Source organism: Pyrgilauda ruficollis, unplaced genomic scaffold, assembly GCF_017590135.1.
Source record: "Pyrgilauda ruficollis isolate IOZ18807 unplaced genomic scaffold, ASM1759013v1 scaffold14, whole genome shotgun sequence".
In the NCBI taxonomy this organism is placed as follows: domain Eukaryota; kingdom Metazoa; phylum Chordata; class Aves; order Passeriformes; family Passeridae; genus Pyrgilauda; species Pyrgilauda ruficollis.
The window spans coordinates 4,109,324-4,133,950 of NW_024512543.1; the positions used below are offsets into that span (position 1 = coordinate 4,109,324).

Here is a 24,627-nt window from a genome sequence, read left to right on the forward strand (position 1 = left end):
ACTCTGAATACAATGTGTGGTTGTAAGGCTGCTTTACTGCTTTATTTGATAGGACAGTCCAGGACACTCAAAAGGCAGTGCTTTTTGTGCAAATTCTGTGTAGGTGGCAGAGCTGGACTATTACAGGAGCAGCAGTAGAGTCTTTGTGTGACTGTGTGCTTGAACTGCTGTTTTAAGAAGCTCAGAAGCAGAAAAAAGCTGCTTAAGTGGCAGTCTTGGAATGGTATGGATGTAATAGGGATTGGAGTTACTGGCAGTAATGAAGATAAGTCATGCTAGAAGCCAAATTAAAGATTTTTGGTTTTATTCTGCTTCTCTTCAGCCTCTGGGATGGTGTCAGCAGGGAAGAATGCAGCTGTGCATGTGGAACACAGCTCCAGCTGCTCCGGTAGTGCCTGAGCCAGCCTGGAGTCCTGCTTTCCCTTTCTTGGCTGTGGACACTCTGCATGGGTGGTAGAAGGCATGAAATACATCAGTAGGAGAATCTGCAGCATTGCCTCTTGTGTGTGGGTAGTGTTTCTGGAAGCCATCACGTGCAAAATCAACTTTAATAATAATGCTGTCATTTAGTTCCCTCATTATTTTGCTTGTACAAAAAGATTGGTCTCTCAGAAGCACATCTGATGGCCCACTGGGAACTATTACTGTCCTGACTGCACATCTGCAAATGTAAACATACACTTATCTGGAATCAGGATACTTAAAAACCACAATCTGTTTATTGTTGGGGTAAATTAACCTCTTTTCTCACTTCCCTGAAGAAAAAAATTTATTTTCTCTGTCCCAGAAAGCAGGATGCTGTGGCTCAGCACCACAGATTAAATATTATAGTCTATTGATTAAGGAGTGAAAGTCTTCATTAAAGTGATGGTGATGATGATGATGATGCTTGAATGTGCTTAATAATAAGGGCATAAAATGCTTTCTTAACTCTGCAGATTAAAGTAGTCCTTATTTTTAGGCAGAACTATACAATGAAAGCCACAGGGTCATACAAAAAAAAAAAAAAAGCCACAACAACAATTAAGAATCTAGGGGATGGTCTGAGAAAAGGTTTTAACTACTTGGAGGATGACTGCAGCACTCAGAGTGGAAGGTGACAGAGCTGGGCCAGTTCATTGCTCCACCATGAACCTTCCTGAGCACCACAGGCAGGTCAGCCCTGGCTGGAGACAATAACCACTGCAGCACTTAACAGGTGCCAGCCACCCAGAAAGAATCCATCCTGAGGAGGGATGAAGTGTTGACTTTGCATTACTCTCCTAATGTGAAGATATTTTAGGCAACTAGGCTTCTATGGAGCAAATGGGTGGCAAACCCACCTTGAAACTTGGCAAAGGAAGCAGCCAGACTTGCTGGTTTTTACTGCTCTTTTTACATGAGGTGAGATTTGTGGCCCCTGGTGATATGGGCTGTTTGCAAAAGGGGTCCTTGGGATCTGAAGGGGACTGTCCCATGGGACCAGGTGTCCAATAGTTTCAATCTCCCACTCCAAACATGCCCCAGAGTAGAAACAGAGGTCTGCAGAGAATGTTTAAGTGCAACAGGGAAAAGCCTGCTGAGCAATACCTCCAGACCTGAGCACCAGTTTGGATTGCAACTGTAAATAGAGGCTTCATATTTCTACCTTCTAGCGACATCTAGCCCTTTTCCCTCTGTGCCTTGTCTATCTGCACAGTGGGAGTAACTGGATCTAGTAACAGTAGATGCTTGCTGCAGCAGCAGTGAGAGATCGTGCTTTTGCAGACAGTCTGAGGGTCGTGGTCACTGAGGCAGGATGATAACTAGAGGTCCTCAATATTTTGCTTGAAGGCTGGCTTGGCCACCAGGATGTGAACTACTGACTAATAGAAAGCAGGTGTAAAGAGACGTGCTGAGAAAAGATAGTGAGAGGAGGTAGTACATTTTGTGCCAACATATTTTCATGTATGTATGTCCCAGAAGTCAAAGCAGAGAACAAAACTGAGACCCTATTTCCTGGCTGTTGCATGGTATTCAAAGATGGGAAGAATCTATTTTAATATCTTATTGGTGAGATCTAGTCTGTAGTAGCTCTGAGCCCTCAGAATAGATCATTTTTATACTGTCATTTTCAGTGGGTTTAAATTGCTGAGATTTAAATCTATCTGAAGTAGCCTTAGAGCATCCCTCCCTGTACAAGATGCAATCGTCCAACTTCATCCTTTGTAATGGCTGACTTCTCTACTGACTGCAGCACTTAGCACATTTTCTCAGTGTCTGCTGGCAAATGTTCTGATTACCTGTTTGCATCAGGATATGCCCTAGACTTTGCTAATCCATGTTTACTATGCTAAGACTTTCCCAGCAGCTTAGTGCTAATGCAGCAGATTTTAAGGGTTTGCGCAGTAGCAACTCTTTCAGTAGCCAGAGCCACCTCAAGGGTTTAATTAATTCAACAGGATTAAGTTTTTTCTTAATCTGTCCTGCCTCAGTATCTGTAGTGCGAGTAATGTTGTACAAATAATCTTCAAGTAATGTTGTACAAATAATCTTCATGTTGTGGTATGAAAATTATATTTGCATTCTGTTTTCATAACAAAGACATTTTAGTTCAAGCTGTTCCTTTTCACAGCCATTACAACCCCCCACCCACTGCTTTATTTCCCTGATAAGACCAGTCAGTCTGATTCGTCTGGATGGAATCTCCATGGATATAGGAATACTTCTTTGAAACCAAGTTCATTCAAGGTTGCAGACTAGTTTCCTTTCATTGTCTTCTGAGACTCCTGGCTCTGCTCCTGCACTCTGCTCCAAACCAGATGCTGGCAGCACCGAAGACATGCAATGGTCACAAGATTTGAGAGGCTTTGGGAAATGTGGTTGACGTTCTGGCAGGCAAGACAAGATCTGTGTTGTTTGAGCACTGAAGTGTTTTCTGCCCCTGTACTGTCAGACAGTCAGGCTGAATCAGGCAGGTCATTGAGATCTCAGCAGCCAAAGATATCAACACTCATGAAAGGACTTTCTTGGTTAATGTCTTCAAAAACTAGTATTTCAATTTCCACACCTGAAATAGTCAGGATGGGAGACTGACAGAAATGGTTTACCCCTGAATGGAAGGAGTGAGCTTGAAGTGGATTGTGCACTTTTTCTGTTCCTGGCAGACAAAGGGGCAGTCAGTCACTGACCTGCCACAGCTGCTTCCAGAGAGGAATTTCTTCAAGGCTGATGCCAGGCCTTGGCTAAAGAATGGCATGTTAGCTGCAAAACCATGAGCTTAACACCAAAAGCTGCTTTCACATTTCAGCATACTAAGTGCCACAGACTGTTAGGCCACACAATAGCAAGGTAAATCTTGTGCTGCAAATGAGGAAGGTGAATATTTTGCAGCAGGTCATGTAAGCTCTCGCCAGTTTGTCGGAGGCTGTGCCACCTGAGAAGAAACATGCCAGTATATTTTAGGCACACCTATTGCCAGTATTTTTAACCCTATTCAAGTGTTCAAGTACTCAGAAGCACAGGCCAGACCCTTCTGTTGCTGTTGACATCTCAGTTTCACCAAAGCAGTGCTGAGGTGCCAACTTTCACAAGGCTGGAGCCCACACATTGCCACCAATCTGTAGTGTCAGCAGGGATGAGCCACCTGCTTTCTGTCATAAAACTAGGAATACTTACACCTAGCTGGTGTGTCGTGTGAAATCTGGTCACACATTGCAACGTGCCACAGCTCAGAAAAAGATTTTTATGAAGACTTCTGGAATCTCCAAGTACAGACTTGCAGAGTGCTTGTTGCCAGGATCATTCAACATAATTTGGCTTCATTCTCAGAGTGGCACTAGACCTGGGCCCAAAGTGATGGCCCAAGGGGCAGCTATGCACTTTTCTACCCCTTTTTCAAAATAACATGGATCTTTTCTCCAGACAGTGGTCATTTCATAGCCCAACAGATATTCCCATTCTCCTCATCCCAGTTTTATTGTTTAAATAAATATTTATTAAAATATCATTGCATCTTCTAGGAGCAGATACAACCTACAGAGATAATTTTTTAAAAATAATTTTTTTTGACAGCACAAATGTCCTTATTTAGATGCAGCAAACCAAGGACAGGGCAGGCTCAGCACAGGCCAGACCCTTCTGTTGCTGTTGACATCTCAGTTTCACCAAAGCAGTGCTGGGGTGCCAACTTTCACAAGGCTGGAGCCCACACATTGCCACCAATCTGTAGTGTCAGCAGGGATGAGCCACCTGCTTTCTGTCATAAAACTAGGAATACTTACACCTAGCTGGTGTGTCGTGTGAAATCTGGTCACACATTGCAACGTGCCACAGCTCAGAAAAAGATTTTTATGAAGACTTCTGGAATCTCCAAGTACAGACTTGCAGAGTGCTTGTTGCCAGGATCATTCAACATAATTTGGCTTCATTCTCAGAGTGGCACTAGACCTGGGCCCAAAGTGATGGCCCAAGGGGCAGCTATGCACTTTTCTACCCCTTTTTCAAAATAACATGGATCTTTTCTCCAGATAGTGGTCATTTCATAGCCCAACAGATATTCCCATTCTCCTCATCCCAGTTTTATTGTTTAAATAAATATTTATTAAAATATCATTGCATCTTCTAGGAGCAGGTACAACCTACAGAGATAATTTTTTAAAAATAATTTTTTTTGACAGCACAAATGTCCTTATTTAGATGCAGCAAACCAAGGACAGGGCAGCTACTGTGAAAGAGGAAAGAGGGTTACCAAAGCAAGGGCAATGGATATTCAGAGGCAAACTTCAATATAAATTATCTGTTCAGGCCTCTAGTCATCGTCTCTGCTGTTTTAGCTTTCAAACAGATGAATACTATTATATACTTTAAAACATGGCAATGGGAATCAGTATACCACACCTTTGAAGAGGACAGTCCCATTTGCAGCAACACACTAGTGACATAGCTGAAAATCAAGAGGATTAAATACTGTTGTGGCTCCAAGTCCTACATTACTGACAATTCATATCAACCCCTCCAGGCTTCTCAGTGTCATGGGTTTCAACACAGGAGGCTTCAGCTCAATTCCAGCCCTCATTAGCAACACAATTACAGCTAAGTTGCACCGAGTGTCTCCTTTGAAGACAATGTCTATGTATGAAGATAAATGGCATTAATTTGCATATCCCTTATCCAGCCTGCAGGAGAATGTAGATCTTGGTGTATGCTGGAAAGAAGTGTGGTAGCAGACATTAGCATCCCCTCTCCACATACAACGTGCTGCTGTAATTTTTATTGTGTCCTACTGAAGATCAGGAATAAACCAGAAAGCTGTGCTGAACCCCGACCCACCATGTACAATACCTTCCTCAGGTAGGTATGCTAAACCCAGCCACGTACAATACTTTCCTCAGGACCCAGCTCTGCCCTGGGGAACAGGGGACGATGTTACCAAGGACCTCTTGGTGAATCTGCCCACAAATCCACCATTCCTGCAGTCGTTACTTCAAAATAAAATCTGCCTTTGGGACTAGAGACAGAGATATGTGCTTATACGTATAAAACACTTACTTGAAACACGTCATGAAGCAGTAATGTTATTTTAATGTTGTTGCCCCTAACCCTGTGTTTCCTAAGAAAGTTGTGGAATGGCAGGAAATGCATCTGTAATATGAGACGGCTGGAAGGGATTAGCTGCTTCCCTCTGCTGATTTTTGGACACATGAGTGCATGTGTTACTTTATGACTCAACAGAAGTCCCACAGGAGCTGTCCTGAAGGCTGCTTTCTTTTGTATGTCCAATAGGAAGATGACCCCTGGAGGAATCTATGATGTCAGAAGATGTGGTATCAAAATCAGTCAGATGCTCAATATTGAGCATGGAACAGTAGATGAATTTTTCATGGATGGTTTAAGATACAGTGGTTGTTTGTACAGCTCTAGTAACTGATTCTGTGCTGGTTTTTAAGGAGTATTTTTAAGGATATTGCTTCTAAAGATGGGGACGCACTGGGGATTTAAAGTGGTGATTAAGCTGTGAAAATTTCAACACTATTCAGCAAGAATGAAAAGGTTACGGGGCTGAGAATATACTTTTAAATGTAGTCTAACTTTCAATTAAAACCAATAATTTTGGATTCTCCTTATCATGTTTAACTAAATAGGACTGAACTATTTTACTATACAAATGAATAAAGTCTAGAGTTGTTATCACAAGAAGTTTTTAATATGATTTGTGACAAGCAATATCAAAGTTACCAACTCTCAAGCTTCATGTTCTGAAACCAGACAACTCTCAGCAACAAAAAAAGTTGTGCACTGATAAACATAGGAGGCGTATTGTATTTTTTAATTAAATATGAAAACATGAGCTGTGTACATTATTTTTTTCCCTAGAAAACACAGCAATTTCAAAAGTTTATCATAAAATATTTTCATGAAATGAGTGAACCAGCAAACACATGCACTTGTGTGCCTTCCCCCCTCCCAAGATAAAAGTGATGAGAGAGACATACGTAAATGTAATAGTTAACAGAACAAGTGGAGTTTTGTCATAGTTTGGTTCTTTTTGGAAAGGATGGAATGTAACATTGTGCTTGACTTCCTATGTCACAACAAAAAATATTTGGTGCAATATTTTAACATTTTCTTTTTAAGTTTCAATCTGGTGGAGAAAAATACCTTTTTCTATAATAAAATATGTCTGTTCTTCTTAAAACGTAACTTTTTTGCACAAAATAATTTTGTAAACTGTTATTTCAAGGGCAAGGTAGGCGGTCCCGTGTCAATGTCCTCCCCCCCACTTAAAAATGTGATTTGTTATCTGAAGCAAAACAGGAAAACACAAAAAAGAGCGGAGCAGAGGTTGCTTTGCAAAGAGAAAATAGGGTGTGTTGGACGGGGGAGAGGGGAGGGAGCGTGTGGTGCGACAGAAAAAAGTTAAAGGTCACTTTCGCCGTAGAGCGCTGTGGAGAAGGACATGTAGTCCAGGGCACCGGGTACAGCATCACGGCCATTGTAGGGTGCCATCCTAGCAATGCAATATTCAGCCTGGTCAGGAGGAAGCTCCCGCCGCAGCTCATCCACAGTGATGTAGTTCTGCAGAGGACAAAGGATAAGGCAATCGTTACCTCTGGAAACTGACTTTCCCCGGAGGGACAACCACCACCCTGTCGCACCGGGGCAGCAGGCACCACTCAGGGCTAGGGTCCCAACACCCACACCTGGGCCGTACACCCACACAGGGAGCTCTCTGCACTCACACCCTGGGAGGACATGCGCTCCTTCCCTACTGTTTGGACAAGCAAATGGTTTTTACAACGAAGATTGGTTTTGTGAGAGATGCCGGTGCAGCTAAACAAAGACCTGGAGGGAAGTCAGGCAAGTTATTAAGACTGTGCCTTCCTGTTGACAAAGGAGGTCCCGCTGAAAGTAAAGGGGAGGAACCAGAAATTTAATTTGGGTGCTGTTGCTCACCAGCAGGAGGTAACAGCTGCTTGTGCTCCTTGGGAATTGCCATTCCCTCCCTCCAGAGACAGGGAAGGGACAGGGAAGGGGCCAATCCCCACTAGTTCTTGCAAGTGCACCAATGCAAGTAGCAGACAAGCAAACACTTTGTATTGCTTCCACAGTTCCAGCAACAGTCCTTTCACTGCGGACGCTTTTAATAAGCAAGCAAAACTTACGTAAATTCAGCTTCTGGAGACTGAATGCTCCGAGCTGAGCTAGCTCGGCCTCTCTCCAGGCAGGAGGTAACAGTAGCTGCCTGTTTGCTAATCATAATCACTATGTTGTCTTCAGCTAACTGACTCATGGCCATTTGCAGTCTGTCTGAGCAATGGCTCAGGTTTCACACCATCCCTCTCTCTCCTGTAACTTCATAATTTCTTTTTCCCTTTCACTTTAATGACTGGGGTATGAGGGACTTTTCTTCATAATGAACTATTAATCCATGTTACAGTCACCAGAGTATGTTAAACACTGGCAAGTATAGGTAACATACTGTACAGAGTAAACAAGTTAATAAGTAATACTGCATCTCAAAGTACCTATTCGTTCAGTGGTTAGCTTATCTGAATAACATGAAATTTTCAGGCCTCAAAAGACAATAGAACTGGCTTTGGTCAGGCATATGTCTAAAGGACAGACATCATGGGTTTCTAGATTATGATTTAAATAAGATTCTTAGTGAAAAATAGAAACCAGCACTGGATTTAAGGATAACTCATTACAATCTGAGAAATGGTATCCAACATTTCATGTGAGATAACTAAAATCATTAGCAAATAAAGAGATACGTTAATATTACACGTACATATTATTTGTTCAGTTACGTAAAAGATTAGTGGGCATTGTTATATAAGAAAAATAAGATTACATTTTTTATCAGCTGCTTCCCCTGATGATGTAAATTCCAAAAATTAACACTTTTCATATCACCCTGAGTGTTCTTACATTCAAACAATTTCTATGTTTAAAAGATGTCCCCCCCGCAGATACAGCATGTCCTCAATGAAAGTCTATTGATTGAATAGCCTCAATGAAAACCTATTAATTGTGTAACAACTGATAGTGACATGTAGATCTGAGAAAGATCATTTCAAGTTTACAGCTGTCAGTAACGAACAGTTTTTAAGCCTAATCAAAAACCATCTGTTGAACTTGTTAATTTTAAAATAACAAATTGCGACCAAGCTCTTAATTAAAATTTTGAAGCAAGAGTGGGCTGCAAAGTTCTGACTGACAGCTGAGCAAGACTTTTGAGTGCCTTAGCAAGCTGCTCATTAACCCACACTTTAACCTTGCACTCCTCCAGCACTACAGAATGCTCCTGTGAAAACACCCTCCCATGGCAGAGTGCTTCCCTTGACACTTTCAGAGACAAGAGAAAAAAGCAAGATGTAGTTAAACAGATACAGGAAAACAAGGTGTCCTGACCTTATCTCCAGCCAGGATCTTGAAGGAAGCCATAACCTGGTCAGCAGTATCTGTATCTGCTGTCTCCCGGGACATGAAGTCGATGAAGGCCTGGAAGGTCACTACACCCAAACGGTTCGGGTCCACGATGCTCATGATGCGGGCAAACTCTGCCTCTCCCTGGAGAGCAAGAGAGTCCTGTCAGCCTGGGGACTTAGGCAGCACTGCTACCAAAGTGAGGAGAAACTGTTCAGCAGCTCATCTCACAGGCTAGAAAACAAAGCCAAATAGAAAACACCTCTGGGGGTTTTTAATCAGGATGTTCCTTTTTAGCTTGCTGTTGTGTACAAATGCTTCCCGCTCATTTGTCCTCTGGAATAAAACACTGCCAGCTGTGCCTGAGGATAACATCGGCTCTAGGACAACGCTCCTACTGGGGAACAATACCAACTGACTTCAGAGGAAGACCCAAATTTCTCTATACATGTGCTAGAAGTCTGTAGCAGTATTTGAACATCTACACTCCTCAAATCCTTTTATTTCCATTTACTTGAAAGAGAACTTCTACAGGTTTTTTCAGCTAACAGAACAGAAGAGATGTCTCTGGGATATTTCATAATATTGTACTCATCTTTAATAGGCAGGCTTTGCAAAGAAGGACTTGCATATCTGGAGTGGCCCAAGGAAACAGTCTCTACAGGGAAGATCCTACAGAGAAATTTTGCTACAGAAACCAAAACCTTGTAGTGTAGTTTTCTTCATTTCCTTCTGCATTTAAACCAAAGGTCATCTGTTCTCATCTCTGGGATTCCTTCCTCCCCAGGTAAGGAGGAGGGAAGAGCAGAGCAGAATCTTCCCCTGGGAACAGGCTCTCCTAACACATTTAGAACAGTATACCTTCAAGAGTAATTAAGATACCTAATCAAAAGTTACAGTCTTGGCACACTACACCAAATAGTCTGTATTTATACTGGGCTGATGAGTAAGATGATTAAACAGTGCTTTGCCTGATATCAGGAGCAAAGACACCAAGAGTGCAGATGAATATGCCTGTACTGTGCTCTTCTCCTGCCCTCTGATGAGCATCAGTCTTTGGTGGAGCTCCTCCTATTAGCTGTCATGCCTCTCAAGGTGCCACATGTTACTGCTCTGAATATTCAGGCATTCTGGTGAGGAAAAAGCTACAGGGAGAATGACTGGAACTTGAGCTTACATGTACAGGAACGGGGATGTGAAACAAATGGCAGGAACGAGAGGAGCAGCATTCTGAGTGTATTCAGCAGTGAGGTCACATATACTCCCAAATGATTTCAACTGATATTCAGGGCTAGGGGAGGTTGTGTGTGCTATGCAGAGAGCAGGCACCAATATGAGGAAGCTTACTGTTTCTTCCACTAGTAGCTACACAGTTTGATAAATACAATTTTTATTTGAAATATACAGGAATGAGACAATTATTTCCATTTTGTACCTTTGGCTAGAGCTGTGAGACAGGAGTTTTACATGCACAACTAAAACTAGATTTAACATTGCTGACAATTCTGGAAAATAAGGTTATATTTACCTTGATTCACTACACATTGTGCCTGTATTTTTGAAGGTGCCTACAGAATCACTTTGAATAGGAGTGACAGAGGGCTCTACATTACCATATTGTAACCCATGGAGATAAGGCAGGCTCGGAAATCTTCACAATCCATCATACCAGTCTTCTTCTACAGAGAATGATGCAAAGATGGAAAAAGCCAGAAGAGAAAAGGGAGACCAGTCCAGGGAGAAATGAACCCACAGGAGACATTACAAAGAATGAGTTTCAAGGAGGAAAGGATAGAAGGAGGATTTACAGGACAATAAAAAGTAACAGAGGAAAGGTAGTTTGTGAAACCATGAAGAAGCAAAGGTGGTTTTGGACACGGAATAGTTTATACACAAGAAACATTGGAGATGAAAAAGGGGCAAGAACATATTAAGCAAGATAGATTGAGGAATGGACAATGAAAGGAGTTTTAAGTGACACAAAAGTAAAAAGAACAGTTTGGAAGACATAAAAGGAATTCTCCCAAGACAAAAAAATTAAAGAATTAAAAAGAAATAGACACCGAAGTGCATTTAGAGAGAAGGTAGTATAGAAAAGTGATGTATATATAGTCAAACACAAGAACAACAACAACAGATGGATTAAGACAAACAAGAAAAGAAAGGGAAAAAACTGTTATTTTTTCACAGTTTAATATCTGGCTGTGTTCTCACTAGCTTTCAGTACCTGTGCATCGTTTCCAATATCGTAACCCAAGCTGATGAGACAGGCTTTGAATTCCTCAGGGCCAAGTGTGCCGGAGTGGTCCTGGTTATGCGGTGTGCCAGGCAGCAGGACATGCAGTGCCAGTGCGGTGACGGTGTGCGGCGGAGGGAAGGGAGACACACAGGAGATCAAAGGGAGTGAGAGGACAACAAACAGGTGCACCATGCAGTGGGTGAGGAGGGAGGAACAAGAATGACATGCAGATACAAAGAGAGGGAAGAAAAATAAAAAGTGCACAACATTAGATATCACAATGACATTTCAGGATGTGCTAAAAATGCTCTTGGAACAGTTCCTTCTCAGAGAGCTCATCCCGTGTTTAGAGCATTTGAATGACAAAAACAGCTGATGCTCAGAAGCCTCAAGATCTCAATCTCCCAAGTGAATTACTTGCATCACTGCTTGTTATCCAGTGTCAGAAGCCCTGTGTTTCACTAGTAACCCAGAGTGCAGGTAAGCAGGCAGAGGCAGTGGGAAGCATTGTCTTAATCTTATAGTCCAAAGTTCCACTAAAGGAGTAGGTGAGGGCAGCTATGTTTGGCAACACACCCAAGGAAGCTTAGCTGTCAGGGCATCCCAGGAACAGACAAAGAAAACCAGCTGAAGCTCAGGGGAGCAGCGTTATGGCTGTATATATAGGAGACCTGCACAGGGGGTGGAGCTTTGACTGGCAAAGCTATTTCAAGTGCTGAGCTCTGCCAGCAGCACAGATGTACAGTGCAGCACAACACAGCTTGGCAGCTGCTCCTCCCTTTGCTCATTGCCCGCTCCCCCAGTGTTTGGATGTACCCCTCAAATAATACACCAGCTACTACAGAAACTTAAGAATGCCCATCCACCCTGCAGAATTTTAGCTCAAAACAGCCCCAAAGCACTGAAGAACCCCTGTCTGCTGCCACCACCTCTGGCCAGATCAAGGAAGCTACAGAAAGGATGATGGGGCCAATTTCAAGTGACTTTCTTCAAGAAAACCCAGTTTTTGAAGTCAATGTTAAGCCTTCATAATCAAATAGTCGAAAGTGGGAAACCCCTGTTCTGTCTACATTAACATTCAGACTGTTGTGAAGGAAGGGGCAAATGATATGAAGGTCAAAATATAAAATCTACAGGGCTTCATGTGTCCCTCTCCTAAGAAAAGAACCCATGGTTTATTTTTCTTAGACAGCTAGAGAAAGGCTGAAATAGCCAGTGTTCAGCAATTTAAAAGCATTAGCAATCTCTTAGGTCAGCCTGTCCTCAAATATAGCAGAGATGGTATAGAAGAGCGGAGAACAGACGGTCCCAAGAATTTTATAAACCAAATAATAATTTGCTCTCTGGAGAGGAATGGATAAAAGTCTAATTGCCTAAAAAAGCCTTCAAAAAAGCCTTCAAAAACCTCTCCATACTCCTTGCTTTACCAGGACATTTTGCAGTTTCCTATGAAGACATACCTCTCCCTAACAACCAGGCTAACAATCACTTGGCAGTCTTCACAGAAATGAGTGATCCACAGGAGTGGCATTTTTAAGAATGAAACATCTTCTGTGACCCTGTTTTATCACAGTGACTCTTTGTTTTTTATTGCACTGTGCAGTCCACATGGAAGCGTGCAGCTGCAGTCAGCACTGACTTACCCTGTCAAAGTGGTTGAAAGAAGCCCGGAACTCATTCATCTGTTCCTGGCTGATTCCTTTGGCATCACGAGTCAGGATCTGGTTTTCCACTTCGTTGATGGTTCTAGCAATTGTTGTTAGTAACTGCTCCCAGCCCACGCGGATATGCTAGTAAAAGAGGTCAGGACAATATCGAAATTAAGAAGTCACTCTTCTGCTTCTGAGGCCAGTGGATCAGATGTGCTACTTATTGCAAATTAAATGATCCCAGTGTGCAAGGCAGTCCCTGGTGTCCATTTTCTCAGAAAAGATTCCTTCTAATCTGCAGCTGTTTAAAATCTGAATTTTGACTGAAAAAACCCCATACTGAAGAGGCCAATTTCTGGTCTTTCTTTCTCTTTCTTAAGAAAAACTTGGTCCTTTTGCAAAATTCCTTTGCCTGGTCAAAGCAATATATTGGAGGCTTTTAACACAAATTTTTAACACAAATGAGAGGCAGTGCTTCTACAACTTACTTAAGCAGAAGACTCTCCTTACCAAGAAACTGAGTAAAACACAGTGCTTGGAAGACACTGGTGCTCCCCTGCTTCTGCTGTTGCTTAACGGAAATGGCCAGAAACCAAATCAAAAAACAAGTTTCAAAGCCTGTCTGTGTTCAGCTGGACTAATGTTGAACTCAGACTGCTCCCAAGAAACCTCACGTTATCAACAGGAAGCCAGTCTCTGACTTTAAAAAAAACTTCTGTTGAACTTTTTTCTTCTGCCAGGTAGCAGCAGCTCAAAATCATCAGCCTTTCCCTTTCTGATCCCAGCTAACACAATCAGGTAGCACGAGAAATGAGACTCGTCAATTTTTCAAGCAACACTGCGGGAACTCACTCAGGTTGTTTCTGTTGTCTATATTTGGAAAAACATTGGAATGGGTTGGCATGAAGTACAGTATGCAGAAATGAAATTCAGTGACATGTCGTTGCATGCTTGGCCATATTATCAAGCTCTCCATTTTCCTGAGAACCACAGCACGTTGCCAGAGCTATATGTGGCTGACACTAACTGGCGACAGCAGACGAGGCTGTCTAGTTGCTGCCAGAACATTTACCTCCATGGTGTAGTTGGTGTGCTTGTTGTCAAAGATCAGCGCTTCCTGGATCAGCTGGTGGTCTCCTTCCAGCTGGTCAATCTTTGGTTTGTAATTCACGATGCTTTTCTCATACTGCCGCAAGTGGTTGAGCTGGTCCTCCAGGGTCCCGTGCATCTCTATGGAAATGCGGCCAATCTCCTGCGTTAGCAAAGCCAAAGGAGTTAAGACTCCACTGAAAGGACAAGCCCCAACATGCCTGACATTTACTGCAGCAATTTCACGGTCACACAGCACGATGAGTAAAAAAAATAATCTCATGGAGCAGTTACTTCACAGGAGCTGAGACAGTGTCAGCAAAAAATTTAGCACAGCACTGAACATTTTTCAAGTGAGGTGAATCACATAAGATGTGTCTAATACAAGGACACAAAAGAAAAGGAAACTGCAGTCCATAAGCCAGTAATCTACCAAGCCAGATCTTTTTCTGGTGTACGGTCTGCCACTAAATTAATTCTTCATAGAGACATTTCTGTAACTGCTCTCCTCTTTCCAGCTCCTGCCATCAGTAATAGCTTCGTACTTTTATGTTTTATCAACTCCAATGACTTCAACTCAAATCTAACCTAAAGAGAGATCTCCCTTAAAAATGTCTCCTCTGCAGATGTTTGGTGTATTAATTATATTTATTTAGTCACATGTATCAAGACCATTGCTGTGCAAGCAATTACCCAAACTGTCTCTGAGCTATGATTTTGAATTTGTTGCATATAAACACAAATCTTAAAATACCAATCTTCCCCATCTTAAGTAATGCTTTTTTTCTGGTCCTAGAGTAGGAGAAAGGAAAGTACAAGCGCCTCAGTAACCAGTATCCATCTTGGTATTTTCTATGATGTTTCTCTTGCTGTAACTTGAAGGAAGAATGGCTGTGACAGAGGTCAAGAGAGATCAGGAATAAGAGTATCAGTGAAGATCACAGACAAAAACAGTGTTTCAAAATTTGCAAAGCACTACCTCCATCTTGGTCTGGATCCAGGGTCCAATGACATTGGCCTGTGCACCAAACTGTTTACGAAGTCGTTCATTTTGCTGCTGGCGAGCATGTTCTTCCATCAGGGCTTGATCCCTTCTGGGAACCAGCTGCCGCACCTACAACAAAGAGTAACTCAGTGAGCAGTTTAGACACGAAAAGGCACATGTACAGGAAATGCAGAAGTTGCCACAAGGGAGGGAGGAGTGGGTGTTTGCACTGGATACAAGCTGTCATATGATTTAAGTCACAGTGGGCAAGCTCGAAGAATGTGAATCCTGTCTGCTGCAGGATACACACGAACTCATGTCAGGCCATGGGAGACCAGCAGCAGCTTCCATTCATTATCTGGGTTTTTGGTGGCTCATGATAACTGAGTTGCAGGATTCTGTTCAGATCTCACATGGGTGATTTTGTTCGGTAGTAAGAATCATAAGCACAACAGGACAGACAGTAGCTGCTCTTTTAGAATTACAGCAGGGAAAGGCTACTTGGTGCAGAGACAGAACATCCAAGGGGCTGAATGCTGACAAAGGATACTGATTCACATGCTATACTTACCTGCAGGTCAACTGAAGACTAAAACCCTCAAAGCTTTCAAATCCAGCAACTTTCATTTAAAATTAGCATGTAAAAGGGGGGTCTGTGCCTTAGGCAACTGTACCGAGTATCTCTTCCGCTTTCCAAGTACATGGCAATTGAGCCAAAATCAAATGACTAAACCCCACTAAACTCAGCAGTAAGCATGGGAGGGTAACTGCAGAGTAAATAATCAATTTCCTGGGCCCACAGTGGTTGAGCAGTGACACTGTTCCCCACTACCCTGCAAGGCTGGAAAGAACTCACATGTTCCCATTTGCCATTGATCTCATGTGGGGTGATTGTAGTGTAAGGATTTGTTCCCGCCATGTTGACATGATATGTCTGGACAATCTTTGAGACTTCATTGTGAATTCCCAGGATGGCTTGTCGCTCCTTGTCCGCATCTGGCAACGTGGCTTTGAACTGCTCATGAGCTGTGGTCAATCCCTGCAGAAGGAAGGCAGCAGCAAAGGGAGGGTAAGAACATTACTTACGAAATAGCCTCTTCAGCGAATGTACTCCTGAAGTGACTGCAAAAGCTAACATATTCCCAGGACACAATGCAGGCTACCTTAATACGCTTTTCAGGTTCTCTCAGTATCACTAAATGGGATGTTTTAAGTAGATAAATGATGTGAAGTCTTGTTTTCCCTCTCTTTCTGTCCCATGTTGACCAGTGACAGAGATCACATACCAAAGGAAGGAATAATAATGGCTGTAATTTAGGGGGAACTATTTCTCTATCACTGCTCAGTGACTGCTTGTTAGCCTCTCTGGGGAAGAAGATCTGACTACTAGAATTACTATTAAAAAAAGTCTCACTAGTTTAAATTCGCCATATGCCCTTCTCCCACTAGGTATGCACTATTTCTACACCCAAAGTAACTCCAGGTGAGTACTGAGGGTCAGATTCAATTTGATCAGACTCAGTTAGAACCAGGTGAAGGCCTTCCAGCCAACTGCAAACTTGCACAGGCATCACATGCTCCTGCTGCTGGAAAACAGCTCCTTCTCCCTGACCACAACAGGCCCTTCCTGCTCCCCGTCTCGCTGCGGTGCCCGGGCTGTGCTCCAAGGACTGATGGCTGGGACGTGCTTGCTGGAGGTTTGTAGCCTGCTCACAAGCCAGCTGGTCCTGGCTCGTCTCCCACTGCTTCTACGGGCCTTTAAGGTACTTCATCCCAAAAACCTAGAATATCAAGTCTAGGAAAACAGGCAGGAAAATGCATGGGAAAGAGAGGTGTGTGCAGGGATAAGCAAGGGAACAGTGTGGACAGAAGAAGGAATGAAAGTAAACCAGGTGATTGACTGCTCTGTCTCACAACATGCACTCTTAACTACTTTCTGTAAAATTCCTTCCTTACACGGTGACTCATTGCTTTGCAGCTGCTGTAGTGGCCATAGAGATGTAACACAAGTCTGGGGGCTGGGAAAGACATTGCAAACAGTCACAAGGAGACATGGAGATGGTTAAGTGCTGTTTAGATTATTTTGCATTAAGAAAGACTTAATGAACCCCTTTGTTCAGGAGGGAAGGATGGAAGAAACAAGTAACTGTCACTACTGCACTGCAGTCCTGGCTGTCCTGCTCCCTGTAGGCCTCCCATTTGCTGCCTCACTGATGGTCACACTCCTGTCAGCCACTCTGGCAAAGACCTGACTAGGATTCTTTTCACAAGCCCATCAAGCAGGTGAAATAGAAGTGCCCACTGCAATCTAGGAAAGAGTAATTCCTGCTCTCTAAGGTCTGCAAATTACCTTATGTACCTCAAGTTGCTTTCCTAACACCCTTTCAGAAGGGGAAAAACTGAGATGCTGTCTTTGTTGTCTTAGAGAAGGCAAGACAACTTTAAAATAGTAATTGAGCACCAAAGTGGACAATTCTGGTTTTTCTTGTGCTCAGCACCAAAAACCAGCTAGTAGCTCAAATGTCCTCACGGTACATCCCATCACATAGGACCAAATTACCTGGACATGACATTCCATGTGAGAACTGACCTTCAGACCCTGTAAGCAGCACTAAGCTTTGCTCATGTGGTTTAAGAAAAATTCCACAGGACCCTAAAAGGTTCTCTGTTTTCAGGTTTCCATTAATATGGCTCTGGAGTTATTCTGAAAAGTCTATTGTCAGTTTTTTGTGTCCAGCTAGGATAATGTATGTATGCTTTATACCTATTCAGATCCAAGTTTTAGGAGAAAATCAAGGAAAATATATTCATTTTTGTTTCTCTTGATAAGGCTCACTCAATAGGGCAGAAGCACCAAAATATAACCTATAAATTCATACCACTCTGAATTCATACAACTCAGGAGACCCCAAAGCTCTCACTGTCCCCACCTAACTGGTGCAAATGACTGCTCTGTACCTGGATCTCCTCAATGGTGTGAACGATGAATGTGTCCTGCAGATCCTCCATGGCCCCTTCCATCCAGTTATTGAAAGGGGCAGCTCGTTTGGCATACTCCAGGTACAACTGGTCAATTGTTTCCAATAGTTTCTCTGTCCTCTGTGGATGCGCAAAAAGAAATAGAAGAAAGAAAATCAGGAGAGATGGTTACAGAAGAATAATCACATAGATACATGGGTTGTCTGAGTTGCTCCTTCCTTTCAGACCTCCTTGGTGCTCCCAGGATGGCACATCAGTAAAAATCTCTCTGCTGTTAAGAGATTACACACTGGACAGATTTTTTTCCCTCTAAGGGAAATAAAATAAATCCAAGGTCCTTTGAAATAAAACAAAACAAGGCAAAATTTAGGGCAGAATGAGATTACAAAACACACTAAAAAGTAAAAATAAATCAATAGCCTGAGCAAACAAATGGCACCATAACTGAGCTGAAGTAAAGCAGCCCAAGTATACTGAAATGTAGCCCATGTTTACAGTCCAGGATGTTCCAGGAGCTCACAAGTAAGCTGATATTGCTTGTGCCCACTGCAGCCTGGCCCCCACAAACGCAGTACCCAGAAGGTCCAGCTTGTGACGTGTCTCACCTCCAAGGCTTCTCTACGCTTCTGGGTTAGGGCACCCAGATTATCCCACTGATCACAGATCTTCTGGCACCTGGCATTGACACTGGGAGAGTCGTAATAGTCCAGCTCACTATAAAGGGTGGGAAAAAAAAATGACAAGAAGTCAAATAATGAACCTGTACAGAAATAAGAGGAACCTATTAGAAATCCTCAACAGTCTTGAAAACAGATTGAGACAAAGAGATCATGGTCACTGCAAATAAAGCAAGTCAGGATGATATCAGGATCTAGTTTAGGAGACACTATGTTATGCTGAACCAAACAGGACCACCCAAGGTCCCAACAAATCCTAGGGCTGGCTACTTGATGGGACTAACTTGCTAAAGGGGGAAGGGAGCATAGACTTTTGCTCAAACTGGAAATAAGCAGATTATGATGAGAGCAATCTGCTCCTATATTCTGCCTAAGAACATTATGCAGTCTAACAAACTGTGACTTATACATCAGAATGGAAACAGAAGATTTTATTAGGAACACTAAGAAACTGCTTAAGATTGTCCTAAGAATTGCATAGTACAGGTGGCAAGGAATAGCTAAATTACATAACCCAGTAAAGTTATTTAGGACAATCCCAGAATAACTGTGTCTCTCCTATATGCCTGACAAGAAGTGCTTTGCTGACATGTCTATAGGCTGACACTCAAGGAACACAGGCTGGTAAAAGTATGACTGGGGAAAGGAGAACAAAGGGGCACACTAAAGCTTGCAGCCTTGCACTGCTTCATGTGCTACACGTGGGCAAAGAGGGGGAAATCTGCAGGCAGAGGGAAACCAGCCAATCTGGGAAGTGTCAGCCTTGAAAGAAAAACCCAAAATAAATCACTGGGAATAAATCACTGAGTGACCCTGAGCCATCTGACGAGCAATTCTTTAATCTCTTACACCCCCCAGCCTTGTTTCTTCATGCCATTGTACTGCCCTCCTGGGGTGTGTGGGCACAGCTGTTGGTGGAGTCCAACAGTAAACTAGCCAGGTAACTGATGGGGGCTAAAAATAACTTCTTTGCTAGGTTTTTAATCCAGATCAGTTGCTTGATCAGCTCTACTTTGCTGCAGAGCCAGCACTGCAGATGAAAGAATTCCTTCTGAAAGCCTAACCTGTAACACACCTGTGCCGGACCACTGCAGCTAGGGAGGGCAACGTGCCATGTTCCCAGACATTCCTGCCATGGGCAGCTGCAATGGCTTCCTCCACACCCTCTGCATCTCTCTCTAAGTGTGTCTCTGGGGGAGAAAAGAGCTCTGCCATGGTTTTTCAGGGCATGGCCTCTTTGCTGAAATGGAAGATGACTTTTATAACAATAGCAGAGCCTGCTGTTCCTACAGTTTAGAAGAAATAACCTCTCCCACAGCTTAGGCCTCAGTCTTCCCTGTTGTTCTTAGAGCTGCAGCTGCTTTGGCTGACATGTAGTGTGTGCTTTGGAAGTGGCAGGTCAGACTGTGTGCTGGTCAGTGGCTGACTAGACAGACTCAGTTTTAATCTTACTGACATGGAGGATTGCCTTGAATCCTCCTCCTGTTCCAAGGTCAATCCTCCAGTGGAAAAGAGAGGAATTCTGTAAATCTCTGTTGTTAAAGAAGATAATGATCTTGATCCAATAATCCTAATTTTTAGAGAAAAACAGCTCTTCAGCCCAAGAGGACTGATCTTGGCCCAGACATTAACTTCAGACAGGCCAGTGTGATATATAAATCTTTTAAAAATAGGAGACAGAGTCAAAACCAAGTAGATCAGACTGTTTGTTGCCAAGAAACATGCAGAGTTTCAAAACCTCCCTGTGCTGCAGCTGCTCGCTCTTTGCCTGCCTGCCATCTCTAGCAATCCTGATGAGCCCCCTATTTCTCCTGGTAACCTGTATTATTCAGTTTAATTTTTCCAGGAAAAGGAGTGGAGGTGAAGGTTTCCAAGCTGGAGGGAAGCAGGGACAGAGCTGATCTGCTGCAAGGATGCCCTGCAGCAAGTGCTGAACAGAGTGCACACAGTGCAGATACTCCTGGGGGAAAGAATGAGGCCACAATGGGCTCAAGCAGCTTTCTCCTTGCTGGAATAAACTTTTTTTTTTTTTTTTTTTTGTAAAAGAGAGCAAACTGAGACCTCTTATCCTCTCCTCTTTCCTTCTGGTCCTGGAGAAGTATGACAGTATTACAAGTCTGAAATACAGCATGTGCCAGCAGCAGGTCAGTCTCTTTAGGAAAGGGTTCATGGCAGCATAATGAACTGGAAGAGGATGGAAACTTGGCTTAGGTACATAATTCTGCCTCCTCCTCAACAGCACCCACGGCTCATCCATTTTCTGGCCTGCTTGTCTGGTGTATCCTGATACTGGAGAGCAGTATCCTAGATACTGTTTGGAAACACTGGGAATTCCCAGCATTTTTGTACGGGGATGGAGTTTTTGCTCTCCAGAGGGCAAAGCCTCCCTGGCCCCAAGGATGGGACGTGCGCTGGGGTGCCGTACTTGAGCTCTTGTGCAATAGCAGCAATCTGCTCCACGCGGTCCTGGTGTGCAGCCAGGTCACTCTCAAAGGCCTCGTGTTTCTTCAGCAGGGCCTTGATCTCCGACAGGGTTGCAGTTTCGTAATCCTTCTGCTGCAGCATTGCTTCCTTACCTGGGGAGGGAGCCAAAGGACAGAAGAATGAAGGACAGGACCCAGTTTTTTGCTCTCCAGAGGGCAAAGCTGACTAAGCCTCCCTGGCCCCAAGGATGGGATGTGCGCTGGGGTGCCGTACTTGAGCTCTTGTGCAATAGCAGCAATCTGCTCCACGCGGTCCTGGTGTGCAGCCAGGTCACTCTCAAAGGCCTCGTGTTTCTTCAGCAGGGCCTTGATCTCCGACAGGGTTGCAGTTTCGTAATCCTTCTGCTGCAGCATTGCTTCCTTACCTGGGGAGGGAGCCAAAGGACAGAAGAATGAAGGACAGGACCCAGGGTGGCCAAAGCCAGCTCTCGCCACCCAGGCACCCTGGAGGGCCCTCAAAAGGGCATCGGCCTCACTCCAGCTGCCCTGCCCGACGCTTGTCCCCGTGCCTGCTGGCCTAGAGAAGCACAGTGCTCACTTTCAAACCAAGAAGTGTGAGTTTGCCATTAGTAACACAGAAGGGCACATAAGGCAGCTGAAGCCAGCACTGTCACAGTTTACACTGGACTCGTCTCAGTACACGCAAAATGGGTTGTGCTGATCCTGTAAAAGCCAGTGGTAGCATTTACTGTAGAGGAACTTTTCCTCTGCTCTGTGGCTGCTCTCTTCTAGCCAAAGTTCTCACTTTGCCACAGTTAGGAAATGCCAATGTTGACTGCATGATGCAGAACAGAGATCAAGCTGGTTTCCATACACTGCTTTCTAATAAAATAAGAAGTAAATCTAGCCTTCTCAAGAGGAAACTCTCATGGAAGGACCCATCTCCTCCTCCCTACTAACAGTCAGCACTGTGTCAGGAATAGGAAGCATGTAGGTTGGCATTACCATCTGTCCAGGACTCATGAATGGATGCCTTCTGCCGGAACTTCTCTGCCAGGTGATCCAGCCTCTCTAGCCTCCGGATCTCATTCAATAACCACTCCTCGTAGCCCTTCTCAGCCTGCTCTAGGCCACCCCAGGCATTGTTTATATCCTACAGACAGAAACATGAGAAGGAAAGGCAAGTTAGAACTGGAGGGAAGACGTTCACCAGCACTAGTCGCAGTGAGCTACATGGCTCCAGCTGATGGGAGAGAGTGAGCATGGGCTTTTCATCTCACAGGGCTTCGCAGACAAGTCAGAGAGACAAAGTGTCAGACTTAAGGCAATAACAATTTGCAGAAAATAGCCTCTCTAAACACTTCTGGAGTTTTGAAGTTCCCCTACATCAGACTTTAATAAAACTCAACATTTTCTGAATCAGAAAGAATGAAAGCCACTGAGACATCTCCTCATAAAGACATGCAACTTGTGAAGTCTCAGAGTCTGATTTAGACACAGGAAAGCAACGATCACTTGATCCTCTCCTGCCATGGCCTCCCTAATCTGTATTTTTCAGGGTTCCTCTCACAGAGTAGGTCACTATGAAGGTGGGCATTCTCTGCCCACCCATGGGCAGAAAGGGACTCTAGTTTTTTAGGCATGTTTGGGGTATACAGAAGCAGCCACCCCCACTCACCGAGACCATTTTCCCTTCGGAGGGCATGAAGGCTGGCCTATTGCTGAGCCGCAGCTTGGTCTGCAAGGTGTTGAAATTGATCTCAAGTTGGCACTTCTCTTGGACCTTGGGGGGCTTGTGCAGGCGGCGGTAGTCCCGGAAGTCCTCCAGTTTCTGCTGCATGGCTTGCATGGTGTTCTCTGGGGCTCGGTTCTCCAGCCAGGGGATGGTGCGACGGATCCACTCCAGCAGCTGGGAGGAGCAATGACAAGAAGCCCTGAACTGAAAATTGTGCTGAAACTGCAGGTGTTGCTCTGATTTCATAAGGGACCATTTACTTCTATGTTTGCTGTCAGAAAGATTCTGCCACCAGCAGGGCTCATAAAGGAAACTTGGCCAGCTTTTTTGGAAGTATTTTTTTTAAACGAGCAGCACATTCCCTACCACACTAAGTAGTATTGCTTGTTGCAGCAGTGCCAATCCAACATGCTTAAGGCACAGCTTCTGCACAAGCAGGACCAAAACGATACCCTTAGATTATGTTAAAGCCTTAAGAATTTTGCTGGACTGTTGCATAACTAAAAGATGCTGTAAGTCATATTATCTCCAGAAGAATCTGACAGGAGAAATCAAGTTCTTGCCTTCAGTTCAGCCTTACACTTTCCCCACTGTAGCTTCCTCAAAGTCACTGTTGCTCTTTGAATATACCTCCGTAACAAACCTACCTGGACAGCTGGCAAAATGCTAATGCAATAGGCAGTCTACAGTGTGAGTGGAGTAGTGCCCTACTTTTCATATCAGGCTGAAACCAGGCTTATAGGTTATGTTTGCCCTTCTATTGTCCATCTTTTCCCTGCTTACCTACCACAAACATACTCCAGTCCACATTTGGTCTCTCGTAGTTTCCCTGTTGTCAGTCTGTCAGCCTTCTCAGTTAACAAAAGCAGCCTCCAGCTTGTATCTGACATAGATTCTTTCCATTATCAGCAAATGAATATTTCTTTCCTCAAATATCTCTAACTTCTGTTCTCTGATCCAACTCCTGACTTCTACAGTATATTAACATACAAGCTGTATGGAAGATGTAATGACCTTGTATAGTCCTGATGAATGCAAGTTAAACCAACTTGATTTTTTCTTCCATTTTAGCATTTCTGGGTTGGCTCCTAATAAAGTGAGAAATTCAAAGCTTCTCCGTAGAAGCCTTCTGTTTTAAAGTAGACTGCTCTTGTCTTTAAGGTGACTTTGGTCTTTAATTTCAAGAGGAAAAACTAATTTTCCAGGGAAAATAGCAGTGGTTCAATAGCACTCCCCAAGATTACTTGTCAGTATTAAATGCAGTTCTTTTCTGCATACCACCACTCAGAAAGCAACACCTACATCACTGGCCAGTTTTTCGTAGTCTTCCATGAGCTGTTCGTTTTCTTGGTTGACTGCCAGCACCTTGCAGATCCGATTTGCTGCTGTCTCCGCCTGACAAAGAGAAGAAAAATGGAAGAAGGGAAAAGTGTGAAAAAAAAACCCCAAACCAAAACTTGTGGCTTAGCTTCCTGCTACATACCTGCAGGTTAAAATCTCCTACCCTTAGCTCTCACAACCTGTCTGCACTTTGAGACATCTGTCCTGACTTCTCTGCTTTCCATCTGGCCTTCTATAATGATTTGTTTTTTCCCTTCTTCAGAGATTCTCAGCTGTACTGATTCTACCCTGTACGTTGTGGGACAACCAATGTTTCTACGCTTTTTCTGGAGCTGCTTCTGTAAGAAGGCCTTGTTGTTTGCTTCCTACCAGACGGACCCTGGCTACCTCTTCACAAAGACAGGGAATTTCTCCTGCCACCTCCACTCCCCACACCAGCATTCTGAGCTGGAATAGCAATAACAGCATGATGTCAAGCTGATGAGACCATCTCCATACTTTTAGTCCTAACTGGACTTATGGGAAAACTACTAATTTTGTTTGGAAGATAGAATGGTAGATACTCCTCTCAATCTTAAATTCTCCCCAGCAGAACTGTCTTCCAGTTTTCACTGTATTTCT

General features: G+C 43.6%; 1 protein-coding gene across 6 annotated transcripts in view; it reads right to left on the bottom strand.

Annotated features, from left to right (window-relative positions):
* Positions 1-6,141: 6,141 nt before the first annotated feature.
* The window catches only part of ACTN1 (actinin alpha 1), an 86,742-nt gene continuing 68,256 nt past the window's right edge, over positions 6,142-24,627 (bottom strand). For 3 of the 6 annotated variants that reach the window (XM_041459891.1, XM_041459890.1, XM_041459889.1), the window contains 13 exons: positions 23,968-24,060; positions 22,609-22,839; positions 21,936-22,083; positions 21,205-21,355; positions 18,436-18,544; positions 17,810-17,950; positions 15,708-15,890; positions 14,846-14,980; positions 13,850-14,029; positions 12,772-12,918; positions 11,117-11,197; positions 8,875-9,033; positions 6,142-7,035 (listed from right to left, as the gene is read on the bottom strand). In XM_041459891.1, the coding sequence (XP_041315825.1) occupies positions 6,877-7,035; positions 8,875-9,033; positions 11,117-11,197; positions 12,772-12,918; positions 13,850-14,029; positions 14,846-14,980; positions 15,708-15,890; positions 17,810-17,950; positions 18,436-18,544; positions 21,205-21,355; positions 21,936-22,083; positions 22,609-22,839; positions 23,968-24,060 (1,917 nt within the window). In that variant the 3' untranslated portion in view covers positions 6,142-6,876. Of the gene's footprint in view, positions 7,036-8,874; positions 9,034-10,502; positions 10,569-11,116; positions 11,198-12,771; positions 12,919-13,849; positions 14,030-14,845; positions 14,981-15,707; positions 15,891-17,809; positions 17,951-18,435; positions 18,545-21,204; positions 21,356-21,935; positions 22,084-22,608; positions 22,840-23,967; positions 24,061-24,627 lie in introns of all 6 variants that reach the window. The other 3 variants (XM_041459893.1, XM_041459892.1, XM_041459894.1) reach the window with 2 other exon arrangements.